This window comes from Serinus canaria, chromosome 8, assembly GCF_022539315.1.
Source record: "Serinus canaria isolate serCan28SL12 chromosome 8, serCan2020, whole genome shotgun sequence".
Taxonomy (NCBI): Eukaryota; Metazoa; Chordata; class Aves; order Passeriformes; family Fringillidae; genus Serinus; species Serinus canaria.
In genome coordinates, this window is record NC_066322.1 from 8,757,369 (window position 1) to 8,767,045 (window position 9,677).

The 9,677-nt window shown below is 52.7% G+C and overlaps 2 protein-coding genes across 2 annotated transcripts; one reads left to right on the forward strand and one right to left on the reverse strand.

The window, feature by feature from the left end:
- Positions 1 to 378: 378 nt before the first annotated feature.
- LOC103814992 (cytochrome b-c1 complex subunit 6, mitochondrial) lies at positions 379 to 1,632 on the reverse strand. Its single transcript, XM_030226332.2, has 4 exons — positions 1,506 to 1,632; positions 1,400 to 1,420; positions 1,002 to 1,163; positions 379 to 638 (listed from the first exon to the last, which is right to left on the reverse strand). Exons 1-4 carry the CDS (start codon positions 1,527 to 1,529, stop codon positions 606 to 608), a joined length of 240 nt encoding a protein of 79 aa, XP_030082192.1. The 5' UTR covers positions 1,530 to 1,632; the 3' UTR covers positions 379 to 605.
- Positions 1,633 to 1,806: 174 nt separating this feature from the next.
- On the forward strand, positions 1,807 to 9,582 carry LRRC41 (leucine rich repeat containing 41). Its single transcript, XM_009088898.4, is given in 11 exon segments — positions 1,807 to 1,947; positions 1,950 to 1,970; positions 2,056 to 2,142; positions 2,438 to 2,508; positions 3,294 to 4,425; positions 4,823 to 5,068; positions 5,921 to 6,085; positions 6,436 to 6,534; positions 6,998 to 7,120; positions 7,988 to 8,063; positions 9,186 to 9,582. Coding segments are annotated over 11 exon segments (2,358 nt in total). The 5' UTR covers positions 1,807 to 1,844; the 3' UTR covers positions 9,421 to 9,582.
- Positions 9,583 to 9,677: the final 95 nt, after the last annotated feature.

Sequence of the window (9,677 nt, forward strand, 5' to 3'; positions counted from 1 at the left end):
GCAGAGCTGGCTGCTGCCAGGCTTTTCCAGCCGCTGGCAGAAGCAGGAGACAGTGAGGGACAGGTGACAGCTTTCCCCTGAGGGTGGGGATGAACTTTTCTCTTCTAAAAACGGGTCACTTCCTTCAGTCGAACTTAGAACATACTGTGTGAACAACACTGGTCTTGAGGAGCTAAGGAATAATCTTTGAGGCTCCAACAAACAAATTCTTCCCCATGGGATTAAGCTGCAGCAGCTGGCCACCATGGCAGCACAAAAACCACATTCCCACAAGTGAGGAAAACTCTCCCGCCCTTAACTGGGCTCTGGCACCCACTGATTTCATCTTAACCCAGGACAAGACAGAAGCACGAGAACTAAGAAATAAACACAAGGCACTTCCACAGGAACTCTCAATGTTTAATATGGAAAATTACAGAACATCAACACGTTGGTGGTTTTGTTTTGCACAGCTGCACATCTTCCAGGAGCACAGAGGCAGTGACAGGCTGCCAGGAAGCCGTTTCGTTCATGCTCAGCACGGAGGATGGACTGCAGGAAGCAGAACTGTGATCCAGGAACCACTGGCACCGGCTGTGGAAGCAGATGGACAACCACGCCCCCCTTCACTTCAGCTTACTGAAAAGCTTGTGAGCAACCTGGAAAGAAACAGAGCCCTCAGCAATAATTCAGAGATGGAAATCAGCAAGGTGTCATCTCTTGGTTTTCTGGGCCAACAATACACACAGCTGCACAGCTTTTGTTCTGCAAAAGCTCATCAAGAATGCTACTGAGATGCCTTACAAAGCTTCAGCTCAGATTCAAAAGGTTTAACTTTAAAATGGCAAGTGCAAGACAGAAATAGCTAAGTGCCATTTGCAGGGTACAAACACTGGGTTTGAGTTATTTAATTCTTTAGGAACATACGGAATCCCAGCTAGATCTGTTGTAACAAGGAGGAACCAAACATTAAACAAGAAAGCGGGACTGAAGGCAGCTCTGCTCAGAGCCGCTGCACTTACACAGTGGTCCCTGGCGTGCAGGAAGTCGAAGAGCTCCTCAGTGCACTGCTCCTCAGTCTGGGAGCGGGAGGACACCCGCTCGTTACACACCTCCAGCCGCTCCCGCGCCTTCACGCATTGCTCTATCTGCTCGCACTGCTCCCGCAGCGTGGTCAGGGGGTCCTGCGGACACGGGGCTGCGGTGAGATAGGGACAGCCCCGCACGCCGCCTCCCCCCGAGCCCTTCAACAGCCCTGTGGAGCCCCGCATCCACACTGCAGCCCGGCCTCCCCACGGAGCTCCGGATCGCGGGCCCAGCGCGGCCCCACCCGAGCCCCCCGAGCCTGTTCGTCGGCGCTGACGACCCCGGGCGGCCGCCCCTGGCGGCTGCGAGTCCCCGCCGCGGCTCCCCGTCTTACCACGAGCTCTTCCTCTTCCTCCTGCGAAAAGACAAGAGAGCACAGCGTTACGGCCCGCCTGCCCGGCCGGGGGAGCCGTGCGGGCCCCGCGCCGCCCCGCGCTCACCTCGGGCTCGCCGCGCTGCCCCATCGCGCTCCCGCCGCACAGAAGGACTCGCCAGGGTCACCCGCCGGAAGCGCCGCTGCGCGCGCCGGAAACGGAAGCGCTCCCTCCGCAGGGCGGTGCTTTGACCCGGAGCGCTGCCCTTCCAAACATGGCAGCCGGCAGCGGCCGCGCGTGTGGCCGCGCCGAGACGGCTATTGCTACGCTCCCGCTTTTCCTCTCCCTTCTTCCTGTGTGTCTCGGCCTCGGAGGCGGCTCGGCGGGGCTGTTACTGCAGGTCTGTCCGCCCCGCTGCTCGCACGACCTCCCTAACATGGCCGCCCGGTCTAGCCGCTTCCCAAGATGGCGGCGCGGTGCGGGCGGTCCGTGGCCGAGGCGGTGATGGCGGCTGAGCGGCCGTGCAGCTTGTTCGCGCTGAGCGCGGCCGCCGTGAGCCGCAGCATGGCCGCCTGGAGCGGGACGTCTGGGGTAAGGCGCGGGCGGCGCGGGGCGGCGGGGCGCGGGGCCCGGGCCTGCCCGCACCCTGCCGCCCTCTCCCTCTGGCTCTCCGCAGCGCTGCCCGGGCACCTCCTGCGGGGGCTCCTGCCGCTCCTCACCATCTTCCATCTCGAGCGGGCCGAGGACGCCGCGCGGAGAGCAGGTGACACCGGCGGGGATGGCGACGAACTCGTGGGGGCACCCCCGGGCGGGAGGGACGGGCCCCTCAAACTGACGGGGTGAGAGACCGGAGGGATGCCCCCGAACCCGGCGGGAGGAGCCCACAGCGCAGGGACCCTCAGCTGGAGAGAGGAGCCCCGAGCCGGAGCGGTCCCAGGGACACCGCGCTCTATCCCACACCCGGACGGGCTCGGGCTGTGCCCCGGCATCCCATCGAGCTCCGGAGCAAGACACTGGGAGAGGGGTGAAAGCGCCCGGTTGATGATTCTTCCCCCCAGGCCTCTCGACACAGCCCATCTGGCGCAAGCTGTGGGACGATGTGATGAAAACCAGGCCGCCCAACTCGGAGGTGAGGAAACGCTCTGGTGGGAGAAGGAGCTCGACACAGGAGCTCTGTTTCTGATGTTTTCCATGGGGTTTTCTTTCTGGCTGCCTCCAGGCAATTCCTGGCACGTGTTTATAAGCGTTTGTAGAGCTCCGGACCAAGGCATGACCCTGTTAATACAAACATTTTGAGAATTGGGATTTATAAAGGAAGCATAGTGCACAGCCCCACCCTTCATCTCCCAACACTGAGTTTGCCAAAAGAGCAAATCTTTGTCTTCAGAGATTCTCATGAAACAGAGGATAAAACCAGTGTCTTCTATAATCTTTACACCTACACTGGCAAAAAAAAAAAAAAAAAAGTTGATGTCTTAGAAAGCATGAGAAAAATAGAAAAGACTGTGAGTTTGGAGAATGGTTTTATGTAGAAAAACTGAAGCAGCTTCATTGCTTCATCATCGTAGAACAATCATTAACAAACAACTTAATGACAGCCAGTAAATAGATGCTGGAAGAAAATTGCTGGTGATGTGGTTTTTAATGGGCAAAAAACCTGGCCCAGCTCCAAACCACTGAGTGTTTAAGTTAGGCCAGAAGGAGGATGAAGAGAGCAATGGGATTCACTCAGGTTTTCAAGGAGTACACTGAGGAAGGATGCTGAGAACTAGAGAGGTGCTCTCAGTGGAGCTAGCAGGAAGGGTTAGCGGACAGCAATAATTTAATTGGACACCAGGTTAGCGGACAGCAATAATTTAACATATAAAGAAGAAGAAAAATGGGTTGCTCCTACATCCTGTTGTTCAATTGCAGAGCATAACATGCTGGAGGAAGAAGTTCCTTGAAACATTCTTCTCCAACGTCCTCCATGGTGTCTTGGATGTTTCCTCTGACTGGCGCCTCCACGATCGTCACTTTTCACCTCTGCTGCACAGCTCCCCGCACGTTTCCCAGCTCACCCTGTGCAACATGCTGCAGGGGGCTGTGGAACTCACTGCCGAGCACAACCACAAAGTGCTGGAAAACCTGGCTGCCTCCCTGCGGGTCCTGAAGTTCCAGCACCTCCTCTCCTGCGACCAGTCTATCAGGCGCTCGCTGGTTTTGCTCCTTCACCGGCTGATCCACCACGGCTCTGTCAGCCACGTGTCCATGTGCTCCTGGCCTGTTCCTGACACGGTTCTTCTCGTCCTCATCCTGACCATGAGCGCTGGGTTCTGGCGCTCAGGAAATGCCCTCGCCTGTCACGGCAGCCCATGTGGCCTTTGCAGAGAGGAGGACAAAGCCCAAAGCCAGGAGTCAGCACAGGAGGGAGCAGAGAGGGACTGTAGTGCTGAGCGGGAGGGGAGTGGTGCTGAGAACCAGAAGAGATCCCCAAAAGAGGCTCATGCTTGCATGACCTCTGTCCTCTCTGGCCCCAGAAGTCCTCCCCTGCAAAACCCAGCCTGTGAAGAGACAAGCAGTGAGGTGCCCTGTGGCCACACCAGCATTCAGGGGGGCTCTTCCCCTCGTTCCAGCTCAGAGCAGCTGTCCTGTCACCCCATTCCTCAAAAGACACGCAGACGGCAGAAACCTGCAGTGGGGAGGAAACGTCGCTGCCTCAGACGGAGCAGGGGACACTATGCTGACCCAGAAGATCTCTATGATTTTGTTTTTACTGTTGCTAGAGAGGATAATTCAGGGTTACTGGACAAAATCGGGACCACAGAGGGAGAGAACACTGAGAACTGGACTAGTTCCTCCCCAAGACCTCCATGCACTGGCCATGTTGGCTGTAAGAAAAGAGGAGGACCTGCTGGAACCCTTTCTCTGAAATCCGCTCACCGCTTCCGAAGTGTCTCCACGCTGGAATTGTTCTCCATTCCTTTGACTGGGGAGACATGTCGGACTCTGAGTAACCTGCTGAGCTCCTGGGTGTCTTTAGAAAACCTGGTTCTGTCCTACAATGGTCAGTAATGTGAATAGTACACTTCTTCTAGCCCTGCTCTAATGGTCTGGCTTACTGCTCACCCTGCATTTTCACAGGAAGGGGCATTGTAGGAGTATCGGTGCCCCATCTTGAGAAAGGTGTTGGGTGAGATGTTTAACGAGTGTGAGGACCTAAGGGAGAGAATGGGATCCCTCTCCCAGAGCAGCCCGTGGCTTTGTACCTGATCGCCCTTCAGAGAGGGCAAAGGGAAGAGCCAGATCTGCATCTCCCATGCAGAGAGCGTAGCTTAAGGATGCGTGGATAAAGCGGTCTGTGGGTTTAGCCTTTGACTCGGGCTGCCATTGCTGCAGCTCCAGCTCTGCGTGTCAGTGCCTACACACACAGCTGACACTTTTCTGTACAAATGCTGTTCCAGGCCTGAATGCCAACATCTCCTGCATCCTCTCTGGGCTCCGGGCCCTGTCCCGCCACCCAGAGTGCCGCTTCCGCGTGCTCCGTGTCAGCGACATGTTCTCCCACATGCCCTGCATGGAGCTCGTCCGCTGCGTCCTGAGCGCCCTGCCCCAGCTCCACACGCTCTCCGTCAGCTTCGACCTCAAAAACCAGCTGGAGGGCAGCAGGCCAGAGGCGAGTCTGAGCTGCAGCGAGGCAGAAATCCCAGGTAGGTATCGTCATTCTGAGTGATGGCCAGGACTTTGCAGCAGGTAGAGCTGTAAAGTTTTGCTACAGGCTTCACTCAACATTATTATGGTGGTTTGTTGTTAGGCAATTACAGCCTTACCTTTCTGATTTAGTTGTTGTTCGAGTTTGGGCCTTCCAGTCTAAGTTGTTCTGTGAAACTGGAATCTTGGAGAAAATGTTTTATTGCTGTATCGCAGCATGCTGCAACATCAGCTTTGTACAGGGCCAGTCACAACCTGCTACCTGTGACCGTCCATGGGGATCCTGTTCCACCAGATCTGTAAATCGACTGGGAGCTTCCACTTTGTCTATTCCATTGACTGTGAGGCTGTAAGCCTTCGACACGCCCTTAAGCAGAGGGAAAGCATCCTCTGATCATCACAGTACCACAGGAGTTGGCAAAGCACCACTCAAGCCTTTGGATTACAGCCTGGGTGCTCAGCTCACAGGTCTCCCATCAGCCTTATTAGCCCTTGAATTGCCAGAAAAGCAGTGAGCAAAGCCTGAGCAAGCTTGGAGTAGGGTCAGGAAAGACCTGTACTCTGGGAAGGCCCTGTCTGGCTTGTGCCTTAAAGGGTGACCTTTTCTAAAGCATTGGTGAGCACAGTAGAAATTGGTGGCCCTGTGGTCTGGCAGGAATCCTGGAGTGAGCTGTAAGTGATTGACATACCCCAGGTCTGAGCTGCCAGAGCTCAGGGCAGGGCATGGTGCATAGGCAGTTTGTACCAACCTGAAGGATGGTGGTGTTGGGCATCCAGGCTTCCTGCTTGCTGTAGCTACACTGAAGACAGGCACTCCAGAGCAAACTCTTTCATTGTGTTTCTTCCCTTAGAAAGCTGCCTGGAGGTGCTGGAGATCAGATTCCCCAGGGAACCTCTGCACACTGCGTTCCTGCTGCCAGTGCTCAAGGCGTCCAAGTCCCTCCAGCAGCTGTCCCTTGACAGTGCCACACTGCCCTGTCCCCAGGAGCTCGGGCTCCTTTTGGAGGTGCTCAAAGGTACTCTGCTAACCCACAGGCAGCATCACTGGGGCACACACACTGTAGCTTCCATCGTGTGGTCTTCCATCCCCTAGCATGAAGCTAGCTTAGGTGGGTCTATCAGTCCATCTCTTCAGCGTAGACATCCTTGAAGTTTCCCGAGAAAAGGAAATGGGTGTCAACCATCCCACATGCTGTGTTATGTGGATGATCCTGCACAGCACAATGATTCCTTTTTAATTGGCCACAATCCAGCACAATTTAGCCACAGTCTAAGTTAGTTTCTGGGTGTTAGCTGGTAGCTGGGTCAGGGTCTTTTTATCCCAAGGATGTGCAGTGCTTTACCTGAGAAGTCGTTTTACTTTTAGAGTGTACTCCAAATTTGAGGAAACTGAGCTTTCATGATGTGAACCTGGCTGACCACCAGAAAGAAGTTCTGCTTCTGCTTCAGGATCCTGGCCTGCAAGGTACAGGCAGCTCCTGGGTGCTTGGAAAGGTGCTGCGGGTGGCTGCTCTTGGCTGGCTGGCATTCAAGAGGGGATCTTTGGATGTAAGGTTTAGCCAAATGTTAGAGACATTTGGAGCAGATCTACAGGTGTTGTCAGAGTGCAAACATGCCTGTCTTTGTGCCAGTGGAGCAGAAGAGCTGCTGGCAAGTCCTGCAGGGAAGTGTCTGCAGTCTCAGCTATAAAACAATTTTTAACCTGCAGAGCACATCAGCCTTTAATTGGGTGAGCTGGCAGAGCCACTTGCCTAGGTGTGATCTGGCTCTCCTCTTGACACAGCAGAAGTGCTGTTATATGCAATCCACTGCTGGGGCAGCTTTGTTCTTGCATGTGGATTAGGGGCTGGAGCTGTCTGTAGAATGCAGTTATGGAATACTGAAGCACAGGGAGTACTCATATGTACTGTAAATCCATTTCTTTACAGAAATCACCTTTTCCTTCTGCCGGCTGTTTGAAAGCTCTACTGCTGAGTTTTTGTTAGAAATAATCAATACAGTGAAAAGAAATTCATCACTCAAGAGCCTCAAACTGCCTGGGAACCGCCTTGGTGCGTATGCTGTGTGTGGCTGTGGGGCCTTTGAGCAGCTCTCTGGAGGGAACTCTGGGGCTGGAGCCAGGAAAGACCACTGAGAGCTGCTGACTGCAGCGCTGAACTTACCCTATGCAGGAGCACTGGGATGTATCTCACAAAATAAGGAGCACTGGATCCATTTTTAAAGGCAGAATTTCAGTTGCATTCAGCAGTGTACTGAGGTACTGTGCAGGAGTTATGGCTGCTTTTCTCTGCAGCGAATGCAAATTCCAGCAGATCTCCAGATTTCACTAACTCTGATCTGCTTCAGACTTTAAGAGGAGCAGATCCAGCATCAGATGCACTGCCTCTGATTCAGAGGCACAGCTTTTGCCCAAGTTTGGGCAGTTTGTGTCTCAACAGCTGTTGGCAGCCACTGGAGGGATGAGAACAAGTAAAGGAAGATTTGTGTCAAAGAAATGGAACTGAATTTACAGAAGTGATAGGCTTTTTGAATCACAGGCCAAGTAGAAATGTTTGAGAAATTAATTGCAGATAGATCCAGAATATTGTTTTCTGTTACTTTAATGAAGTAAAACAGGAAAACTTGGGATAAGCGGAATACACATAATTTCTTAAACAAAGCTGCATCTGAACTTCTCAAACAAAACCATGATTTTTCTAGGGACACAAACTACCCTATCAGCAAATGTTTTCATTGCCTCGAACATTGTGCTCAGGGGCATGAACTCACTTGATGTCACTGAGGGGCAGAGGTGGGCTCTTTGTGTTGCATTCATGTGCTTACAGACTCCTTTTCTGCACTATTATCCCAGCCCTATGACAATTTAAAGTTTAAGACCATTTCCAATTTGCATCTAATAGTGCATTTCTCCCTTTCAGGGAATCACAGGCTGGTTGCCCTTGCAGACATTTTCTCTGAAGATTCCTCCTCTTCTCTCTGCCAGCTGGATGTCAGGTATTCTGCTTCTCCAAACACTGAATTCCTTGTTGAGGAAGGGAGAGAGCTGAACTGGGCTCTGACAGCAGGAGAACCTGAGCATGGCTTTGTTCCTTGAGAGAATGTGTGCCCAGGAAAAGCTCAGAGAATGCTGCAGTGGGCACATCACCCTCAGCGACCTCCAGGACCTCTGACATATTTCACTTTTAGGAGTCAAGCTCCATCTTTAAAGCAGCTTTGGTTTGATGCTCCCTTGGGAGCCTCCTGAGCTGTAGGTTGGGACTAACCTCCCTTCTTTTCTTCTTAGGCATCAGTGTGAACAGCTCTGTTCCCACTGCCCCTTCATAGCAAGGGAATGCTGTCACTGTTCCTGGCACATCCTGAGAATGCCTCTGCATTCCTTTCCTCAGCACTGGTCTTCAGTTAGAACTGCTGCTCTCGTCTTAACCCAGTGGCCTTACAGATAGGCAGCAACCTTCATGAAGCACATGGGTGGCATTTCTGCCATACTAACAACTGCTTTGCTTGATTCTGTTCCCCCCTTCTTTACATCCTCACGGCTCAGGTTGCTCACACAGTACATAGGCTTGACAATTTATTCAACCATGGCCACATTCCTTCAGCAGGCTTGAAGCCTGATTGTTACTGTGCCTCTGACAAGACTTAAATCCAGCATGCAACTTGATATTTATTTACACATCTCTACATGGGAATTGACCTTTTAATCCCCTAGACATAACAGGATCTGGCACATGCCCTTCAAATTTTCTCAGCAAGAAGAAATAAATGATCACTTACTGCTGAGTCTGGCACTGGGGCCTGAAGGTTGGGCCAGGTCCCTTGGTCCAGAGAGTTGACAGCTGCAACATTTTAAGGCCAGAGCTAGGTCTGCTTAAATCAGTAGTAAGAGGTCTGGAGCTTAACTTGGTAGTTGTTAAAACCACTTTGGTTTAAAAAGGTTTCCAGCCCTTCATAATCAGTTTTGGTTTTCATAAGAAACGCTTAGATTTTGTACTGCTGAAAAAAGTGCAGCTGGCCTTGAAAGCTCCTCAGGTACCTGCACAGGCAGTTACTAATTTAAATTGCTTGAATTATAGCCTAGACTCTTAATGCTTTTCTTTTTCTTCTTTCCCTGGAAAGCTCAAATTGCATCAAACCTGATGGGCTCCTGGAGTTCACAAAGAAGCTGGAAGGCCACATCCAGCAGAGAGGGGGACAGCTTCCATTCACACACCTCCGCCTCTTCCAGAACTGGCTGGACCAGGATGCAGAGACAGCGCAGGAGGCACTGCGGCGTCTCAGAGCCGTGTGCAGTGTCGTCAACGATGCCTGGGACTCCTCCCAGGCCTTCGCCGACTACATCAGTGTCATGTGAGGGGCACAGGAGCAGGGGAAATCCATTCCATGTTGTTCCAGCTAATGTCTCACCAATAACCATCTCCAGCATGGGAGAGACTCAAAAGCCATCGGGTTGTGGTCCTTGGCAACCAGGTCTAGGTGCTCTTGTTTTTGAGGAGAGGTATTGGACAGTATCACCTGACATCCCTTCCAACTTCTTCATTCTGTGGTCTGTGAAATAGGAACTCCTCCCTCCACTAAAGGGAGTAGAAAAGAAGCTAACGAAGCCCCCAG

Bases quoted from the DNA above. Each gene is read 5' to 3' on its own strand.
- LOC103814992 (XM_030226332.2), bottom strand. From the start codon at position 1,529: ATGGGGCAGCGCGGCGAGCCCGAG. The intron at 1,421-1,505 runs GTGAGCGCGGGG...GTCTTTTCGCAG, and splicing joins GGCAGCGCGGCGAGCCCGAG to GAGGAAGAGGAAGAGCTCGT. The intron at 1,164-1,399 runs GTAAGACGGGGA...CCGTGTCCGCAG, and splicing joins AGGAAGAGGAAGAGCTCGTG to GACCCCCTGACCACGCTGCG.